The 22,167-nt window shown below is 38.0% G+C and overlaps 1 protein-coding gene across 1 annotated transcript in view; it reads left to right on the top strand.

Moving 5' to 3' along the window:
* The first annotated feature begins 9,438 nt into the window (after positions 1 to 9,438).
* Positions 9,439 to 22,167, top strand: part of LOC136252010 (DNA polymerase delta subunit 4-like) — a 28,258-nt gene continuing 15,529 nt past the window's right edge. Inside the window, exons 1-2 of the mRNA XM_066044341.1 lie at positions 9,439 to 9,650; positions 10,422 to 10,490. Coding sequence (XP_065900413.1) covers positions 9,548 to 9,650; positions 10,422 to 10,490 — 172 coding nt within the window. The 5' untranslated portion in view covers positions 9,439 to 9,547. The remainder of the gene's footprint in view (positions 9,651 to 10,421; positions 10,491 to 22,167) is intronic.

Genomic DNA, 22,167 nt, shown 5'->3' with positions numbered 1-22,167 from the left:
CAATGTATTTATTAATCAAGGATGTGACATTCTGAGTATCTTCGTTCTTCCGAATACTGGCTTCCGCTGGTGTGGATTCTGGAAGGTTGTGCACAATCAAATTCAGTTTCCGTTTCTCCCGTTCCTTTTCTTCAGATATGATCGCTGCAGTCATTGATGCTATTGATTCAACAGTTACCTCCTTGCTAAGGATCACTTGTTCAGATGGCTCAGTGTTTTCTACTACAGTGGTATCAGGCTCTTGTTCACTGTAACTAACTAAATTATTTACTTTCTCTGTCAAGTCCTCAAATCTGTTTAATAGATCCATTTGCACAGAGTTCAGCTTAGTTTCTATTACATCACAAACTTCCTCAGTGTTGTCATAAGCCATTAGGGCATTGGGCAATTTGTAAACACAATGAGAACAGAAAAATACAATATTGTTTGGTAAATCAGAAAGAGCGCCATATTGCCCAACACTTAAATTAATGCAAACTCTGTGCTGCCACTTTCTGCACCAAACGCACTCAAAAGCATCACCAGTCATTAACTTGTTACAGGTGATACACGTGTCGCTCTCCTCTTTATCCAATGAGAACGCTGGTGAAGTCGAATTTCCACTAGACGGCTTGACTCCCCTGATTTTTGGCATGGTAAATAGTTTCTCTATGTTACAATGAACAACAATACTTGTACGCCTGTAGAACCAAGAGAAAGGGCGTTTCAGCGGAGACAAATATTCAGTACTCCAACTCCCGTGTCTCACGTGATCGAATTTCATGCTTGCATAACCTTTAGCACAAATCCCAGTAAATAAAGGCAAAGTAAGTTGGCTAATGACTAAAATAGTTGCTTTACTTTGGCAACTAGGCATTGGAAAAAGTGAGGGGGCACTGCCCCTCCACTTGTAAAAGTGGGGGGCAGTTGCCCCCCCCTGCCTCCCTATTTCTCCGCCCCTGTTGTCAATGGCGTCTCACATTTAAGGCGGCACAGCACAGAGCTACCCGGCAGTATCTGGTTCAGTGAAACTGATTGGCATGTGAGTATGAAACAGCTTGTGTGTTTGCTAAATATGTGGGCTGAAGATTAATGTACTATCTTGTCTCATTAGGCCAATGAAACTTGATTAGCAGTTTCGCGTCATCGCCCTCATGCTTTTGATACACCCGCATGTAATTTCATTATTGGTATTTCAGATCGAAATACTCTAATAGAGCAGTCACTTTTATTCTAACAGAGCAATCAGCTATACTCTAATGGAAATTTAAAATCACTTGTTTAGGAGTTACAGAAATTAATATCTAATCCAAAACAGCCAAGCTGTAAAAAAGAGTGCGGCCCTCAAAAAGGCTATGGTGAAAAAAGATGTGAAATCCAAGGTGGCGGCCAAGAAATGGCTGTGATGGTAGGTTTACGAAATTGCCGACATATTATTCTTCATCAAATCCATCAAAAATCCATCAGACAAATTTGACATCTTGAACTATACCAACTTTACTACAGGTTCAACAGGATCTGCTGGCACAAAGTTATACCCCAAGACAGCTCATATCAACCCTATCATGAACTCATATTTTTATCGTTTACCAAGATTATGAAACTCTTTACCAATAATTGACCTATCTCAATCACTAGATGTAATCAAACCAAAGTTGAAAGCATTTTTATGGATTCATTTTTTAGCTAACTTTGATAATACCCCCTGTACTTTTCATTACCTGTGTCCTTGTACCCGCTGCTCCAAGACTCCTGCACCAACCAATTATAATTATTTGTAATTATTATATATGTATGCATGTATAGTTTTTGTAGTTAAGTAATTAGTACTCTAGGCTACCAGTGGTAGTCCTTCAGAATTGTATGTCTCTGTAATCACTATAGCCTCTACTGTATGTAATTCCAATTCTGTAAAGCAATTATTAAATTAAATTATATTAAAGTTAATGGTAAAAATTTTAATAGCGACAATTCAGGTGAATTTGGTGCCGCTTGGTCTTGGCACAAAACTCACCTGAATTGTCGTTATTAAAATTTTTACCATTAACCTACTGTACCATCACAGCCATTTCGTGGCCTCCACCTTGGATATAGCCTTTTTGAGGGCCGCACTCTTTTTTTACAGCTTGCCTGTTATGGATTAGATTTCACTTCTTTTTGTATTTGTATACCCCAAAGCCAGCCTATGGCCAGCTTCGGGGCTTTTTTAACCTATCTTTTTTCTACAAGAAGAAGAAAAGATGTAGCAGATGAATACTTTAAATATTTCTGATTTATCAATAAATGTACAAATTATATATATATAATACATATATTTATTATAGAACTCTACATGGTAGTTTCTTTGTAACTGAACACTCTACAAGGTGAGTAATACTAGCTGATCTCTCTACAGGGTGAATTGTTTGTAGCTGAACTATCTACAAGGTAACTTCTTCTAGCTGATCTCTCTACAGGGTGATTTGTTTGTTGCTGAACTCTCTACAGGTGATTTGTTTGCAGCTAAACTCTATACATGATGGTTTCTTTGTAGCTGAACTCTCTACAAGGTAACTTCTTCTAGCTGATCTCTGTACAAGGTGAATTGTTTCTAGCTGAACTCTCTACAAGGCAACTTCTTCTAGCTGATCTCTCTACAGGGTGATTTGTTTGTAGCTGAACTCTCTACAGGTGATTTGTTTGCAGCTGAACTCTATATACATGATGGTTTCTTTGTAGCTGAACTCTTTACAAGGCAACTTCTTTTAGCTGATCTCTCTACAGGGAGATTTGTTTGTAGCTGAACTCTCTACAAGGTAACTTTTTCTATAGCTGATCTCTGTACAGAGTGAATTGTTTGTAGCTGAACTCTCTACAAGGTAACTTTTTATAGCTGATCTCTCTACAGGGTGATTTGTTTATTGCTGAACTCTCTACAGGTGATTTGTTTTCAGCTGAACTCTATACATGATGGTTTCTTTGTAGCTGAACTCTCTACAAGGTAACTTCTTCTAGCTGATCTCTCTACAGGGTGATTTGTTTGTAGCTGAATTCTTTACAGGGTGATTTGTTTGCAGCTGAACTCTCTAAATGGTGGTTTCCTTGTAGCTGAACTCTGTACAAGGTAACTTCTTCTGGCTGATCCCTCTATAGGGCGATTTGTTTTTAGCTGAACTCTCTACATGGTGGTTTCTTTGTAGCTTAACTCTCTACAAGGTGACTTCTTCTAGCTGAACTACGTAGATGAACTCCCTAAACGTTAACTTCTTCTAGCTGATCTCTCTACAGTGTGAATTGTTTGCAGCTGAACTCTCTACATGATGGTTTCTTTGTAGCTGAACTCTCTACAAGGTAACTTCTTCTAGCTGATCTCTCTACAGGGTGATTTGTTTGTAGCTGAACTCTCTACATGGTGGTTTCTTTGTAGCTTAACTCTCTACAAGGTGACTTCTTCTAGCTGAACTACGTAGATGAACTCCCTACACAGTAACTTCTTCTAGCTGATCTCTCTACAGTGTGACTCGTTTGCAGCTGAACTCTATACATGATGGTTTCTTTGTAGCTGAACTCTTTACATGGCAACTTCTTTTAGCTGATCTCTCTACAGGGAGATTTGTTTGTAGCTGAACTCTCTACATGCTGGTTTCTTTGTAGCTGAATTTTCTACAAGGTGACTTCTTTTAGCTGAACTATCTCTTTCCGTAGTTTAACTCCCTACAAGGTAACTTCTTCCAACTGATCTCTCTACAGGGTGAATTGTTTGTAGCTGAACTCTCTACAGGGTGATTTGTTTGTAGCTGATCTCTATACTGGTTATTTGTTTCTAGCTGATCTCTTGAATCCTCTTCAGGGTGACTGCTCTATTAGGATGGACTGCTCTATTAGAGTATCTCGATCTTGAACTTGCTTCGTCAAGTTGGATTTCGCGTTATAACTCCGTGGCTTTAAGTCTGATTCTTCTACACCATTGAAGAGCCTTTCTAAGATGATTACTCCATCTCTACAGTGATTTTCAAAGCATTACTCCAAGTAGTTTATCTGGTAGGCTTGGCAAGTAGTCGTTTTTTATTAGCTAATCTCGATTGCATAATTGTTACACACTGTTGGCTTTTTCGTTGTATCTTCCTGGTTTTTAGCTCGATTTCTTTCAAACCACAAAAGGTTTGAGGTTCAATAGTTAACTTATTCACCCACCGATTTTCAGCTTCTTCCCATACGCGGTTTACCCTGTAGGCGTGACAACATATTGGTGTTATTTTTCGTGAATAATCATGATTGCTAATAACTCTTTGCCTGTTTATCGTATTCCAGCCAAAATTGGTACCACGATGCGCCTTTATACCCCCTTCTGTGTGCCAAATTTCAAGGCAATCGGATATGGCGTTCGCGTTTTATAGCAGTTTTTGCAAGTATGTGAAAAGAGGAAGAGAAATAAGAAGGAAAAAAAAACAAAGAAACTAAGCCAATTTTTGAAGTCGCATATCTCGGGAACGCTTGAAGCGATTTCGCTCAAATGTGGTATTTGGAGTAGTGCAGTTGGAGGGAGTGTCCACAGCAAAAATCGTCTTGTTTCATCAAGGCAGCACAGAGCTACGAAAATTGCGTTTTCATTCTTCCTGTCGCGCCGGCTTCTTGGGCCGCACGACACACTACCGGTACCGTGTCTTGATTATAGTTGAATATTCTAGTAATGTACTAAATATTCTAGTAACGTACACAGCAAAACTCATGTATGGATACTAAAAAATACTAACCATCTGATACTAACTCTGGAGACTCTCAGTCTGTATGCACATTGCAATTTGATCAGTTTCATGTGTGTACTGAAATGTTGACAGTGTTACTATGCAGAATGCAAAATTACACTATTCACAACAGTCTTCTTCATAATCCATTACTGGATTAATAAAAAATACACAAACTAGATGAATAATAAATTGGAAATTTTAAAATGGGAATAAGGATTGCTGAAAAAAGCCACAAAACAAGAAGGGATCGCTGGCGTGGTAATGTAAACCACAAATCCCTATTTTGACTCTCTGTTATAAATCTTTAGTTATGCTTTGTCATTTTGAAGTGAGTCAAAATAAGGATTTGTGGTTTATATTACCACCCCAGCGATCCCTTCTTGTTTCATGGCTTTTTTCAGCGATCCCTATTCCCATTTTAAAATTTCCAATTTTTTATTAATCTTTATAGTGTACTATAGTGTCCTGTAAATATGATATTTATTTTGTTGTATAGGGATATGGCTATGTCAGATTCCAATGCATCTACTATCCATCATAATGACTTTAATGTCTCTATGCAACGTGAACTACCTCCTTATGTCATGAAGTGTCTTCTCCTATCTGGCTATGATGAAAAAGATGTCATCCAGACTATGCATGGATACCACAGAGAGTGAAGGTAATTCAATTAGCATAATTGAACAATACATTAATGAAAGGCACAGAGAAGACCCTGAGCTAAGTTTTGGATTATGTTCTGGACAGCCAGGTTTACCATTTCAGTTTCCTCCAGGCCACTGACTTCAAGTATGTAATTTTGTCAAGAAAGTTAAAGAAAAATGTAATCCCTCTCTTGAACACATGTATGATTCAAGTAGAAGTGGTGTGGTTTTAAAGTAAAGTCAGGATAACAGCAAACCAATAGTTGACAATTCCTCCACCAGACCACTTTCTGCAAATGATACTACATCTCAAGTTTGTCGCTCCATACAAGATTGGGCTAAAAAACCCAAAAATGTTGTCTGCAGCCATTTGAAGTATAATACACATTACATGGTGCTTGTAAATGGGGAAATGTTTTAATGCAAAAGTTATCTGTATTTTGTGTCGCCCTGCCATTCAATTACAAAAAGTCAACCAGCACTATCAGATGTCAAACTATTTTAAGCATATCATAAAGACGTGTGCTGCCCATGCAACTGAACTTTCAAACCAGCCTGGGGCTCTCCTGAAGTGCTCATTAAAGCTTCCAGCAAGTTCAAAACAAAGCACCACTGATAATCACCTGTGATAACAGTTCTCCTGTCATACAATCCGATGATAAAAGTTCCCTGTCATAAAATCCAGTGATAATAGTTCTCCTGTCATACAATCCAGTGATAATAGCTCTCCTGTCTTACAATCCAGTGATATTATTGTGTATGATTCACTTAATTCATGAATAACCACTACAATGCAAGTGGTTCTTGCTAAATTGGTAAACAGCAAGAATGATTATTTCACAATTGAAACTAGACAAGTGAACACTCAATCAGGAACAACGGACTGTGGTTTATTTTCTGCTGCATACTGTACCGGCTTAGCAAATGAACAAGATCCTACCACCATTTGTTATGATCAAGTGAAAATGAGGATCTCCTATTAAGATGTTTGGATGCTAAACAAATGACTCTCTTTCCCATACTTATAAATAAGAGACCAGGTTCAAAGTTTATAGCTGTTAACATTTTTTTTATATGTCACTGCCCAGATATGGGTGATCTGTTGCGATCAATGTGAGACTTGGTACCACTTGGCTTGCATTGAACAATTGCAAGCAAGTTTGGATACAAGACAGTGATACTGTGATGTGTGTGTAACTACATCATGATGTGATGTTTCAAAATTCCTTTATTCATGCTTTATGTAAAATATTTTACTGTATTTATAAAGATTTGAAATACAATATTTTAAATATGAAAATACTAGCTAAAATCCAGTAAAATCCCAAATCTTCACCATGGGATTGGATCTAGGCTTTGTGTGGCGGCCCCCCCTATCAGTCACAGCAACAATGAACTATACAAGTAGAACCAATATCAGCAATAGAATATTGGCTAGTTTAATTTGTAGGGAAACATTAACTAGATTACAGGTGAAATATTAGCAAGTTAGCAGTTGAACATTTCCTATGCAGCAGATAAAATATTACTTAGAATGAAGCTGAAAAATTAGCTAGTTTACTAGTGGTAACTCAGCTAGTTACCAGGTACACCATTACCTGGTTTCCTTATAGTAAGTGCAACATCAGCTATAATGTTTGCAATAGAATTTTAGCTAGTTTGCAGCTTGACCAATAGCTAATTTACTACCAATTTTGCAGGTGAATCATCAGCTGGTTTGCAAGTGATACATCCACTAACTAGCAGTTGAAACATCAGATAGTTTGTAGATGAAACATTGGCTAGTTTCCAGGTGAAACATCTGCTAGTTTGCAGGTGAAAACTCGGCTAGTTTCCAGGTGAAACATTGGCTAGTTTGTAGGTGAAGCATTGGCTGGTTTGCAGGTGAAACACTGGCTAGTTATCAGGTGAAACATTGGCTAGTTTGCTGGTGAAATATCGACTAGCTTTCAGGTGGAATATTGTAACAATACATAGCAGCTGGCTGTAAGCAGCTAAAGCCAGCTACAGGCAATGTCAGATTGCTGCACATAACAGAGAGCTGCAAACAGTAGTTAACATCAAGCAGCACACAGATGTCATCAGTTGTATAAAGCTACAAAATAGCAGCCAGCAGTTAACAGCTAGCAGCCAGCAGCAGCAGCAGCAGTAGCTAGCAAACAAGAAATTTTAATGATTCCCTAGTTTCAGCATTTTAAGTACTGGCTAGCTCCCCTAAATCAGCCCCTGAATCATTCTTGGTGTCTCAGTACAATGTTGTCAATCATATGATTATCACATGCTGGATGGAGAACAACCTCCTCATCAGTCTTAACAGTCCCAAATTACTTCACTAACACCACATATCTTTATTCTTTATTATTAATTACTAGGCAGACAGCACAGCTGGTTTGCCTAGGATGTAAAATCAACAACAGTGCAGTGTATGTTACAATCAATAAGTGTATGTATGCTATAATTACTAGTTGTGAGCAAGAAGTTACAGTATGTATGTGTTACATAAAAAAAGTTGGCTACAGTGCGTATGTTACAATTACTAATTAAATTATGGTATGTACGTTACAATCACTAATTGTAAACAGTAAGTTACGGTACACATATACAGCTACTAATTACAAACAGTTGAGTTATAGTGCATATGCTACAACAGTAGGTAACAATACGTATGTTACAATTACTAATTATTAACAATCAGTAACTTACGTAATTGATTTGTAAAACAATTTAGAGTACTAGCTTCAATAGCAGGGATGGGTAGTAAGTTCCAATCACGAAAGGTCTTTAAAAAGTAACTATTATGATAAGGATAGTTACTTTTTAAAGACCTTTAAAAACCTTTAATATCCCACCCGCCACCACCACTCCTTCCATTTTGATCTTTAATATCCTTTAATATCCCACCCGCATAAAGACCTTTAATATCCCACCCGCCACCACCACCCCTTCCATTCTGAGATTCCATTTGCTAGAACAGATCATTATAAATTTAGCTATTACCCCAAAATCTATCTGTGATTGGAACAATTTACCAACTGACACAATAGAATCCCATTCTCTGCAAGTATTTTTAGATAAATTATAACTGACTCTTATCTATGTGATTTGTAATGTTTTCCTTACCTGAACACAATGGCGGATCCAGGATGGGGCATTTGGGGCAAATCCCCCCCCCCCTTCAAGAAATTGCATACAAGATCGAGATACTCTAATAGAGCAGTCAATTACTCTAATAAAGCAGCCACAATGTTCATGAGGCAGTGTAGCTTACCTATGAAGCTATAAATAGGATTTTATTTCACATAACAGACGTGATATATTTGGTAAAGGATAACTAGCTATTATTGTTGTGACCTTTTTTTTTTGGTCTTCAACTGTTTTTCAGCAAGGTGGTCTTCAACTCTTTCCAAACTCTGGATCCGCCCCTGCCTGAACATATCAGTTTGTAACTGTGTTTTCAGTAATCATCATCATAATCATAATCATAACCTCTAAAACGCCAAATCGAAATTTCTGCCCGATATCAGCATTGCGGGTCCGATATCGGGTTTCGGTGTCCGACGTCGGCCTTTAACGTCAGCGGCGGTGACCCTTCAGGACCACCATACAGTAGCCTCCACTGCCGGCAAAATATCCGGCGAAACAGTGAAAAGTACGTTTAAAATTTCGGGGACCTTGTTCTTAATGTGACATCGCAATTATTTTGCAACGCCATTGTACTTCGAACTCTTCGTACCATCGCTGATCGCAACACAGCCAGAAGTGGTGTGTCAACCAAACAGGCTCCACGTAAACATTTGCTACAACGACTTTCAGTTTCTTTATGGACGAACAATGCCCGTATGATTTTATGGTACTGGGCTTGCAGTGTGAGGACACTGATTTTCCTTTCCCCAAACACCTGTGTAATTGTGTTTGTAGTTTAGTTGTAGAGTAGTTTTCATTGTAGCTAGCTGTATTTTGCGTTTTTTTTCATTACTTCTGCAACGCCTTGGTTTTTCCTTTTTTTGCTGCGTAGGGGGCAGGCACAGGTAAGCTAACTCAGGACTTATATAGCTATAGTTATGTCGACCAAAGCTGCCTATAGACGCCCCGTTTATGTTAAACAATCAACCCAACTCAAGTTACAGCTACGGAACGTAAAGAAACCTTGTGACGTCTATAGCTATAGCTAGTGGTTTGAAGAACGAAGAAGCCGGGATGACTACACCGCACGTAGCCGTTCTACCTGGCAAGGGATTGCCGAGTGATTCTGCCCAACAAGATCCAAACGAGGGAAAAGATGAACCAACAAAAGTATCAGGTTGGTCTGACACAGTTCTGAACTGACAAGCAAGGAAGTGGCACTCCCAAGTATTCTCGTACCCATGCAGACCGTTTTTCGCTCCCCCACCGACACCCGAATAGAAACGGGGTCTGGGTACGAGACTACTCCAGTATAGCTATCCTGTACTCTGATCTTCGTTCTCGGTCAAAATCATGATATTACTCGCCCAGAAGAAATTACTCCTTCGACTAATCCCCCAATGTGGCTCAGTACTGAAGGGATTTGTTGGACTTTGACCTTAAAGTTTGGTCCGGCACTCATCATGCATGCTGTGACTTGTAACTTCAAAGGAATGTGCAATGTCACATCCTGTTTATCCCTAATATGGTATTAATATTTTTGTAGTTGTGGTTAGTGGGTCTCTATAAAAGAGCTCATGTTCCAGATAATCAATTGTACAGACTCTGTTATAAAGAGTTGAGAGCCAGGGTATATAGGGTCTCTGGAAGATCTAGAATGGCTCAAGTATCCTAAATCTGCTGTTCACTACCAAATGGTTCCCCTTCAATATAGAATATAACTCAAAAATACAGCTTTGGCCTTTAAATATTGTACTTCACTTTTAACCTGTACTAGTGCAAAATCCTTTTATTCTAAAAGCATCGATTGTGGTATACACTTTAAGAGCTGCAGTTGTCAACTGCAATTTCTATCTAACTCGATTTTGGTGTTGACTATCAGGGTACAGCATATATTGGAGTGTCACGCCCTTCTGATATAGTTACCCATTAAATCGTCATTTATTAGATGTGTTGGAGGACCATTTGAAAGTACTAAAATCCTTTGACTTCGAAGAAAAGTATGGACCGCGTATTGGTGAGCTATGTGTGTATGTGAGTTAGCAACAAGATCATGATGTAGATTTCCTAAGATTATTTCTTTACTATCCTGATCACACATGCATGTACAAATTTTGGTGTGTCTATTTTACGGACTGGACTGCATGGACCAGTCAGATCAGAAATTCTGTTTTTCAGTCTATTTTGACTGGATTTTAGAAAATTCATCCAGATCGCACATTAGAGTTTCATGATAAACAGTTTAAACCATTACAACTTGCCAAAGGAAGTGAGCACATGTATGAAATTTACACAAGAGATGCATCAATTTCTTAACTTTCAGATTATTCCAGTGCTTGTAGCAGCTTTTAAAGTTTCCTGCCTAATTTAATAGTCTGAGTAGTTCAACAAGCGAAATAGTATCACAAGTGCTCACAAAGGGGTAGAGGTGGAAGCAGAGTGGTGGGAAAGAAGTTAGACTTTAAAATGGAGGTATAGCAAGATTGAAGTCCAGGCATGAGATTACAGGGCTGTGCTGGCTCCTTAGTGGCTGATATACAGCAAATACCTCACAGACAATCTTTGTCCAACCATATGAGTTATACTGATTCTGATATGTCTGTTTATGCAGCCATACTTTTTAGACGGTAATCAGACAAGTAAAATGTTTGTACATGCTCTTGTTTATTGAGAGTGCATCATTTAGGACAAAATAAAACATCCTTCAGGGGCGGATCCAGGAGCTAGCAAGGGGAGGGGCACAAACAATTTCAGATTCACACCATTAAAAAGGGAATCAAATCTGTTGTAGTTGATATACACATAGCAGCAAATAGTCACCTCTCAGCAGTGTTTCACTGTTGAATTGTGCCATTTAGGCCATAGCAGAAGGTTGTGAAGTCTTAAAAGGTGCTACAAAAGTTAAAACACCTGTAACATGATAATTATTTCTATAGGCGCTTAATACACACGAAGGTACTGAGTGACAGTTTGAGTTTAATTTCAAATTAAATATGTAGTAAAGAGAGGTAATATGTCTGCCTTTTAAGCTAAAAAGTATTCATTTCTTGAGTAATAAACTGATATTGGCCTAACTGGCATTGTTAAAGTGATAGCTATTCTTTCTAAAAGGAAAGGGCAGAGGAGGGGTGTTGGGGGGGGGGGGGTTGCCCCAAATGCCCCATCCTGGATCTGCCATTGTCCTTAAAGTCCAGCTTGATGTTTTGATCTAGTAACTACATGAGGCATTACATAGATTTTACTGGTAAGGTAAATAAGGTTATTATAATTGATAGGCCTGAGCCTAATATGCTCAAAATTTTGCCAATTATTCTTTCCAAAAATTTCTCCTATTCTTTTTTATTCTTGTATCTAGCCTATTATTCCATAATAATAATAATCATTTAGTTTCTGTAACTATAATCGCTTAGTTCTCAAGATGTTGACATAGGTAGTTTTGCCAGAATTAGTTAATAGCTAGCCAAAAATGAAGCATTCCACCTTACACATAATTGTTATAGCCATTACAACAGGCTTAAAATGGCTATCGGGAGTAATTTTTCAATTATCAGTGTATTAACGCTGTAGCTATAACTATATGCTAAGTTCAGTAGATAATGATATCAATATGTTTGTTGAAAGACTTAAAGAAATACACTGATATGAGATGTACAAGTTTTAGAATTGCAGATAATCATGCAGTTAAATCCCTGTTGCTGCCTGCAGATTGTTAACATGAAACGATCTGACTGCTCTATTAGAGTATTTGAGCGTTTTATTAGAGTATATCGATCTTTTAGAGGCTCTTCAACCTCTTTCAGCCAGCACTCGTATAATAATGCCAGCTATCTATCATTCTTTGTAGCTTACTTCCTTCTTCTAGCTAGCTAATCAAGAAAAGGCACTTCCCTTAATTCCGACGATTATTCCCGTAGACGCCCGATAATTCTATTATGCCTGTTAGTAGCCATCCTATTATTCCGGAATTATTCTCACGAAATTGGTGACTTATTATTCTCCAATCATTATAACACACACACAAAAGGGTGTCATGTGGCCAAGAAATCCAGCATGAATACTATAGTTGACAGTAAGAAACTCAAGAAAGAAAACATAATTTCAGGGCATCAGAGTAAAAGTGAAAGTGATAAGGCTCAAGCTGGGGGAGGGGGGATTTTAAACAATATACTTTGAGCAATGCAGTTTTGGGCTGGCATCGTGTGAATGGTGCTAGCTACTTAGTAAATGTTCAATGATAAAACTGGTCAGTGATCAAAAATACTTACTTTAATCTTACCATTTGAGTTTATTATAATAAGAGATAAATTTTAAGGAATGTTTCCAAAGTAGACACAAAGCCAAATCTAAACATAACGAAAATTATTTTAGAGGCGCTTAACACGGACGATGAAACTGTTCTGAGGTTAGATCAAGGGCGTCGGAACCGGGGGGGCCAGGGTCCCGGCCCCCACACTATTTTCAAAAGCATGTTTGGTCCCCCCACTTTTTGGGCCAAGTATACTAGTAGCCAATCAGCCAAAGTTATATACACACACAGAAATGCACACCTCCATACGAGAAGCCATACAATCATCACGCTAAAACACTCTGGGGTGTGGCATCACCAGTCCACCGAAATCAAGCTATTCATTGTACTGTGCGAGTCACTGTTAAACACTAAAGCGCCTGTAATTTTATTTCTGTTCTGCGTGCATGTGATATCTGTTGTTCAAATATTCTCCGGATCCCGTGCAGTGAGAAGTTTGAACAGTAGAAAGAGTGTCATATCCGTGATGTGGGAAATATTTAACTCGAATTGAGGGTGGTGACAGATCTAAGTCTAAGAGGGCAGTCACACTGTAGTACGCGAGTGTATGGGAGTTGCTGAATACCGACGATTAAACCAGACATTATTATGATTTAGTGGTGAAGTTGATTTATGAAGAGAAACAAACAAGGATGTTGAAAATCAAAGTGGCCAACCATGAACGCAGTGTGGTATTCACGTGATCCACACTCAGTTTGGGAACACCTGCTAGCAGGGGCGGTGGAGCAGGCCAAAGAGTGAGGGGGCCATGCCAGCTGTAAATTGAAGACCAATAAAAAAGGTCCACTACCTACTGAAAATAGTTGCTCTCCACTAATTATATCTCCTTATTTATAACTACACATACATAGCTGAGTAACTTGCTACGCTGTTTCTCTGAATACTGTGACTGCTCTATTAGAGTATCCAGATCCTGACTGTTCTATTAGAGTATCTCGATCTTTTCTTGCAAACGGTGTCCCATAAAAGTGGGAGGACCATGGCCCCCCCGTCTCCACCGCCTACGCCTGCTAGAATAGACATCCCAGCTTATAGTTCCTTAAAGGTAACGATGTTTCACTTTGCGGATAGCAACTGTTAATGCTGTAATCCTTGTAGTGTGAAGTACGTAAAGCTCGCATAAAGAAAAGACCTTCACGTGACCATGATTTCTCATGTGATACATATAATTTATGCATCAAGTACATGCAGTACGTGTAGAGGAGATTAGCGGCGGGTGTAGGGAGTGAAGAGATATAGCTATGCAGTATAGGTGTAGGTCTATTAGTTAGTGATAACACACCCCACAACACCTTTATATAACGCACGTGTGAACTGGGTACAGAGGAGCTGTATCAATGGGACCCTGTGCGTCTGCATGGGTTTATGGTTAACTGGTCATGGCTATCTTTGGCCCCCCACTCTGAAAATTGTTCCTACGCCTTTTAGTTAGATATAAGTGTTGTTTCTGTCAATCGTTGCCATTAAATATATGAAAAGTATTGCATGTTCACTACCTTTAGTTTTAGCTCCATCCAAGTTTGCAAATTTTTTTATTCCAGCCAAAAAGTGGTGAGGCTCTGGCCTTACTGGTCGTTCGTACCTAGCTAGCTACTCTCACGCCCTAATTTTCACAGGTATGTATTATTGTAGTATTATTATCAATTTTGTCAAAGCAACAGGGTTGTACAGAAGGACAAGCCTGCAAACGTACTCCCCACAATTAAACATACATACAGTAACATCTGATAAAAATGGTGCAATAACCAAGCGATTGTGGTCCTATATTAAAAGACAACGGAAGGACAACTTTGGTGTTGCCTCCTTAAGACATAATGACAACATACATAACGACAACCATAAAAGCACAACTACTGAACAATTATTTTACCTCAGTTTTTACACCGCATTCATCGGAAACTCCTCCAACTATCTCTGACTTACCTTTTCTTGCTATTGCCACCATTTCTGTAGATTCCAACGGAGTTCTCAACTTACTAAATGGATTAGATATCTCTAAAGCACCTGGACCTGACAAACTCCTGCCCATTTCCTGAAGTTGTGTAGCACTGAAATAGCTCCCATTTTGACACTTATATTTCAAGCATCCATCCATCAATCCAGAGTCCCACCTGATTGGAAGCAAGCAAATATTGTCCCAGTATTCAAAAAGGGAGACTGTACCCTCTGCAGCAACTATATAGACCCATATGCATATGCTCCAAGATTCTAGAACATATAATATATTCGCACATTTTCTCCCACCTTTCCCAACACAACATCTTGCGTGATGAGCAACATGGCTTTCACCATGGTCGATCTTGTGAGACACAACTTCTACTTACTATCAATGACTTTGCCGAATCCTTAAACAACAATGGACAAACTGATGCAATTCTTTTAGATTTCTCTAAGGCCTTTGATAAGGTATCACACCAACATCTCTATCATAAACTACATCATTATGGTATCCAGGGCAACACTTTGGAATAGTTGAAAGATTTTCTTACTGGAAGACGACAATAGGTATTAGTTAATGGTGAGCAAAGTGACGTAACTCAAGTGACATCAGGAGTTCCACAAGGAATCGTTCTTGTTCCGTTATTGTTCTTATGCTTCATAAATTAATGATTTACCAAAAAACATACTATCGACAGTAAGATTATATGCAGATGACGTCATTCTGTACACCCCTATTAATTCAAAAGAAGACCGTTACCAACTTCAGAAAGATCTAACTATTTTGGAAAGATGGGCAAATAAATGGAAAATGACATTTAATGTTAAGAAATGTGAATTCATCAGAATAACATACAAGAAAAAGCCTATATTTTACCATTACACTTTGTATGACACTGTTGTGCAGGAGGTGATGCACACAGACTCGAAGCTATCCTGGTCTGAACACAATAGACAATAACTAACAAAGCTAACAGTATCAAAGGATTTTTACAACGTAGCCTTCATAGCTGCCCAATCTCGGTCAAAGTGAGTTGCTACAAGTCACTTATTAAATCAATCCTAGAGTATGCCTGTGTGGTCTGGGACCCTTATACACAAAGGACATCTTAGCTATTGAATCAGTTTCAAAGACGGTGTGCGAGGTTTGTGTACAATAATTATTCTTCGTATGCAAGTGTCACAAATATGTTGCAAAATTTGAATTGGCCACCTCTGGCTCACTGTAGAAACCAGTTGAAAGCGATCACAATGTTTAAGATCATGCACCAATTAATAGATATACTGACTGATACCATACTCATACCAGCTCCATCTAACTACTCTCTATGAGGTCATTCAATGAGGCTGTTACAGCCAAACACAAGAGTAAACTCATACCTTAACTTATTCTTCCCTTCAAGTATAAAGATATGGAATAATTTACCCAACGACCTCATCACCTGTTCAAGTTTAGACCAATTTAAAGCAAGGCTAGCTGAACATCAATTAATCACATAATTAATTTTGCTGATTTATTATCTGTGTTTGTATATACTCTTTGTAAGAGGTTTTACACAGTAAACAATAATAATAATTAAATGCAATAACTAAGACGTGACAGATAGCTAATAACAGAGCAATACACAACAGGACAAAAAAGAGAAAGTTATTTGAATAGAAACCAGCGAAGGGCAGCACGTATTATGGTTTCATGTTCTTTCTCCAAAATGCTCTCTACCTTAATTGGCACCACACATACCAAAATTTAGAGCAGAGTCAAGTAATTGATTTGTGAAATATGCACAAGCTGTAAGGTATATGTGGGTATTATGAGTCACTTAAGTTAAAAACATTCCTATCACCTAATAATGTGACCTCAATATTATTAGTAACACTTTACAGTGACCTGCACTGAGCAACATGTGCTGCAGCCTTAGGATTACCTAACCTAATTTCAAGGACTTAGACTTATTGACTTGACTTGGTGACTTGACTTAATGACTGAAAAGGTGTAACAGAAAAGGGGCCAAAGTAAGGAAAAAATCCCTCCAACCCCAGGATTCGAACTGCAGGTCACCCAATGTCTAGTCGGGGCCACACTCAGTCTTCCTCCAGGAGGGATGGATTTTCTTCCTTAAACCTAAAGTATTTATTAGTAACACTAATATTTCATACTACTTGTAGGCAAAGGTGTAACTATTATCCTAAAATTTTCAAAAGCTATCCTACCATGTGGTGGGCTGTATGATCTTTTCTCTAAAGTACTTTATGTGCTCCTATTATAAGTCATATGTGCTCCTATTATGAGTCATATGTGCTCCTATTATGAGTCATATGGGGGTATTAAGGGTCACAATATTCATTACTTCATAAATTAATTATTTTAATTATGGTAAACGTTGTGGAAATATTTACAAGCACTCTAATGGCATTCAAAACACCATAGTTGACTTGGTTTTTGCACTTTATATCTTCATGCTCCTTACTACATGACAAGAGGTACATGCAGCTAATCCAGGGCAGTATTCCTGCTTAATGAACTAAGTTATCTCTTAATTGGATTTGCGGTTAGCTTATGATCACTGATCTGAAGTAGTATCATTCGTTTCTTTCTAAATCTACAGGATTTAACCCTCTGAGCATATTTTAAGCTATGAGACCCTTAATACAACCTGACCCAAAATATCAGCATATAGAGTAATAAATTTTTTCTCAGTTACTTTTTGGCCTAGATTTTTTTGGCTTCATTTTGCATAAAAGCAAACACAATGCAAAGATGTACAGTAATTCAATTTGGCATGCAGCAAGGACATAATTATTAAGGTGAACTTGTGTGTTGAGTCTGGCGCAAATCTTTTAAAGATCTACAGAGTTATGGATAACTGGATTTTGTCACGCCTACGATGTAAACAACCGCTTATGAACATTGATATTAACTATCATATAGACCAGATAACAAGACAATCATATAATATATGGTATTTGAAAGACAGTGCAAATTTACCCATATTTCAACTTCAGAAATACCTTTCATAACAACTTCCACCATAACTTATAAAGATGAGAAGCTCTGACCATCCATCACAACGTTTACTTGCCAGTTCCTGTGCATATCAACACATTTCATGCTCAAACAAAGCTCTCACCATCCATCTACTTTAAGAGTTTTATCACTATATAGTTCATGCATTTTTTCATTCATTCCCTATAGTGCATTGATGGACATGTTGTGGAGAAAAGTTAAGCTATATATACCTTTGAAAACTATAGAACTAAGAACAAAATGTTCAAGTGATAGAGCACATCAGACTACTGTGCAGCAGGTCATGAATGTGAATCCAGTTCGTTTTTTTTCACAAATTACTTTTTCTGCACCCATCTTCTAAGTGTATAGGTGTGCACTGATATGTAAACATCACACTCAGCACAAAATGCTTTGTTTAGACTCATTACTGTAATGAAGATGTACAACCTGTAGCTAGATACAGATAGGACAGGTACTACAGTGTAATCTGCACAGTAGCACATGTATTACTGACACCATGTACATAGTTCAATTGCTTCACCTTGCACTTTAACTGCTTCAATAACAAAGTTGTGTACTATAATAATATTACCTTGAAGGTATTGGGCATGTAAATGTGGTATTGATGTTGTAAAATACTTGAGCATCCAAAGTTGCATAGGAGTTAACTTTTTAATCATTTCTTTTTGTATTTAGAGTCTGAAATGGTGTTAAATGTGCAGTCTGCATGACAGGTACAACTAATTATAGTTTGTACCTGTGTGATAACCATAAAAGTATCGATTGTCTTACATGCAGCTCTGCTATACAACTTCCCTGAATACTTGCATCGTATCAGTAATATGTTTTTACATGAATATCGCTGCTTCGTTCCTGTTACATAATAATTTATAAATTTTAGTTTAATGTGGAGGTGCATGGTTCTGCACGTAGGATTGCTAATGTTAGTTCTATATATAGCACTAGTATATTAAAAATTATGAATTTAAAAATGAAGTAGGGATCCAAGTGATAAAAATTAAGTAGTGAAACAAGAGATGAACGATGGTAACTATTACAGCATAGCTTTGTGGAAAATCCCTACTTTTGCATGGTATAGCAATTATTTTTTGTTCATGCAATGTCAAAGTAGGGTTTACTGAGCTATGCAGTGCTAGCTACCATCGTTCATCTCTTGTTTCACTACTTTTTATCGCTTGGATTCCTACTTCATTTTTAAATTCATATAGTTTGTTTAGTTTTTTGTTAAGGCATACAGCTAGCTATAAACATGTGACTGTTCTATTAGGGTGACTGCTGTATTAGAGTATCTAAACCAAAACAGCCAAGCTGTAAAAAAAAGAGTGCGGCCCCCAAGGTGAAAAAAGGTGTGAAATCCAAGGTGGTGGCCAAGAAATGGCTGTGATGGTAGGTTAATGGCAAAAATTTTAATCAGGTGAATTTGTGTTGCCTCCTCCACTAGGATTCGGCACCAAATTCACCTGAATTGTTGTAATTAAAATTTTTGCCATTAACCTACCATCACAGCCATTTCTTGGCCGCCACCTTGGATTTCACATCTTTTTTCACCTTGGGGGCCGCACTCTTTTTTTACAGCTTGGCTGTTTTGGTTTAGATATCACTTCTTTTTGTATTACAAGTCACAAAGCTGGCCATATGGCTTTGATGCTGCTTCCTATTAACTTGTAAGGAATTGTGGAAGAAAGGAAGTAATTGTATGTATAGCTTTTGTCTGATGAAATATTTGTATATTTATCATTGAATGATGATTATCACATACTGTAGTTAATAAGGTGACTTCTTACATAACTGAACTGTAGCTGAAACTCTTGTTGTTTGTAGATGAACTCTTTCAGGGTGATTTGTTTCTAGCTGAACTCTTTACAGGGTGATTTGTTTGCAGCTGAACTCTCTACATGGTGATTTCTTTGTAGCTGAACTCTCTACAGGGTGGCTGAATTCTCTACAGGTGATTTGTTTGCAACTGAACTCTCTACAAGATGATTTGTTTCTAGCTGATCTCTCTATAGTGTAACTTGATTGTACTGTAGCTGAACTCTCTACAGGATGGTTTCTTTGTAGCTGATCTCTCTACAGGGTGACTTGTCTCTAGCTGATCTCTCTACAGGGTGACTTGTTTCTAGCTGATCTCTGGATGACTTGTTTCTAGCTGATCTCTCTACACGGTAACTTGTTTCTAGCTGAATTCTCTATAGGGATTTCTGTTTGCGATTGAACTCTCTACAGGATGGTTTTTTTTGTAGCTGATCTCTCTACAGGGTGACTTGTTTCTAGCTGATCTCTGGATGACTTGTTTCTAGCTTATCTCTCTACACGGTAACTTGTTTCTAACTGAATTCTCTATAGGGATTTCTGTTTGCGATTGAACTCTCTACAGAATGGTTTCTTTGTAGCTGATCTCTCTACAGGGTGACTTGTTTCTAGCTGATCTCTGGATGACTTGTTTCTAGCTGATTTCTCTACACGGTGACTTGTTTCTAGCTGAACTCTCTATAGGGTTATCTGTAATTGAACTCTCTACAGGATGGTTTCCTTGTAGCTGCTCTCTCTATGGGGTGACTTGTTTCTAGCTGATCTCTCTACAGGGTGAGCTTGTTTCTGGCTGAACTCTCTACAGATGATTTGTTTGCAGCTGAACACTCTACATGGTGGTTTCTTTGTAGCTGAACTCTCTACAAGGTGACTTCTTCTAGCTGATCTCTCTACAGGGTGATCTGTTCGTAGCTGAACTTTCTACAGGGTGATTTGTTTGCAGCTGAACTGTGTTTCTTTGTAGCTGAGCTCTGTACAAGGTAACTTCTTCTAGCTGATCTCTCTATAGGGTGACTTGTTTGTAGCTGAACTATCTGCAGGGTGATTTGTTTGTAGTTGAACTCTCTACAAGGTGATCCTTCTAGCTGATCTCTCTACAGGATGACTTTTTCTAGGTGAACTCTCTACAGGGTGATCTGTTCATAGCTGCACTCTCTTCAGGGTGATATATTTGCAGCTGAACTCTCTACATGGTGGTTTCTTTGTAACTAAACTCTCTATAAGGTGATGTCTTGTAGCTGATCTCTCTACTGGATGACTAGCTGATCTCTCTATAGAGTTATAACTTTCTCTATAGAGTTATAACATGTTTGTATAGCTGAACTCTTTACAGGGTGGTTTTTTGATTGGTTGCTGAACTCTCCAGCTACACGGTGACTTGTTTGTACTACAGAGTGACTTGTTTGTAGCTGAACTCTCTACAGAGTGACTTACTTGTAGCTGAACATTGTATAAAGTAACTTGTTTGTAGCTGATCTAGATGAACTCTCTACTGAGTAGCTTTTTTGTAGCTGAACCCTTTACGCAGTGACTTGTTTGTAGCTGAATTCTCTACAGAGTGACTTGTTGCCTCTACAAGGTGACTTGTTTATAGCTGAATTCTCTTCAGTGTGACTTACAATGTTCTGAATTTCTACAGCAACATATTTGTAGCTGAACTCTCTACAGGGTGACTTGTTTGTAGCTGAATTGTCTATAAGATTAACTGTTTGTAGCTGAACTCCCTACAGAATAACTTGCAATGTCATATAATTCTATAATGGAGTAAGCTGCTATAAACGTAGCGGAATGCTCTATTAGGGTGACTGTTCTATTAGAGTATCTCGATCTCGCATATGCTACAAGTAGTTGGCTTTGAAATCATAACACAGTAGTTTGTACTCCGATTCTTCTGTACTACTGCAAGGACTTTCTCTGATAATTATTCCAGCTACACACCGATTTTCAGCTCACTGCTCTAAGCGGTTTGCCTGGTAGGCGTGAAAACTAATAGTTTTTTTATTCATAAAAATCGATCGCGTAATTGTGACACAGGTTGGGTTTTGTGTCATATCTCGATGGCCTTTAACTAGATTCCTTTCAAACCACAAAAAGGCACTCCTACGATAGTTACTCCATCTACATAGCAATTTTCAGCTCATTTCCTTTCCCCAAACCCCTGTTGTAATTAATTGTGTTTGTAGTTTAGTTGTAGAGTAATTTGTATTGTTAACTGTATTATAAAAAAATAAAAAATAAATTTTCAGCTCATTCCTTCAAGCGGTTTACCCTGTGGGTGTGACAGACCTTCGACCTTATTTTACGCAAATAATCGGTCATAACTCCGTGAATGTTCATCGGATTAAAAAAAATTTTTTTAAATAAAATAAAATAAAATAAATAAATAAATAAATAATCGGATTCCTACCAAACTTGGTACTGAGATTCGCCTTAATGAGCCCTTTAAGTGTACCAAATTCCAGCCCGATTGGAGTACACATTCATGTTTTATGGCGGATTTTGCAAAGTGTGCGAAAAGAAGATGTAGAAGAAGAAAAAAACGAAGAAAAAACCTAAAGTTTGGCCGATCGTATCTCGGAAATGGCTGGAGCGATTTTCTTCAAATTTGGA

The sequence above is a fragment of the Dysidea avara genome, chromosome 4 (genome assembly GCF_963678975.1).
Source record: "Dysidea avara chromosome 4, odDysAvar1.4, whole genome shotgun sequence".
NCBI lineage: Eukaryota > Metazoa > Porifera > Demospongiae > Dictyoceratida > Dysideidae > Dysidea > Dysidea avara.
This window is presented reverse-complemented; position numbering and strand designations above follow the sequence as displayed.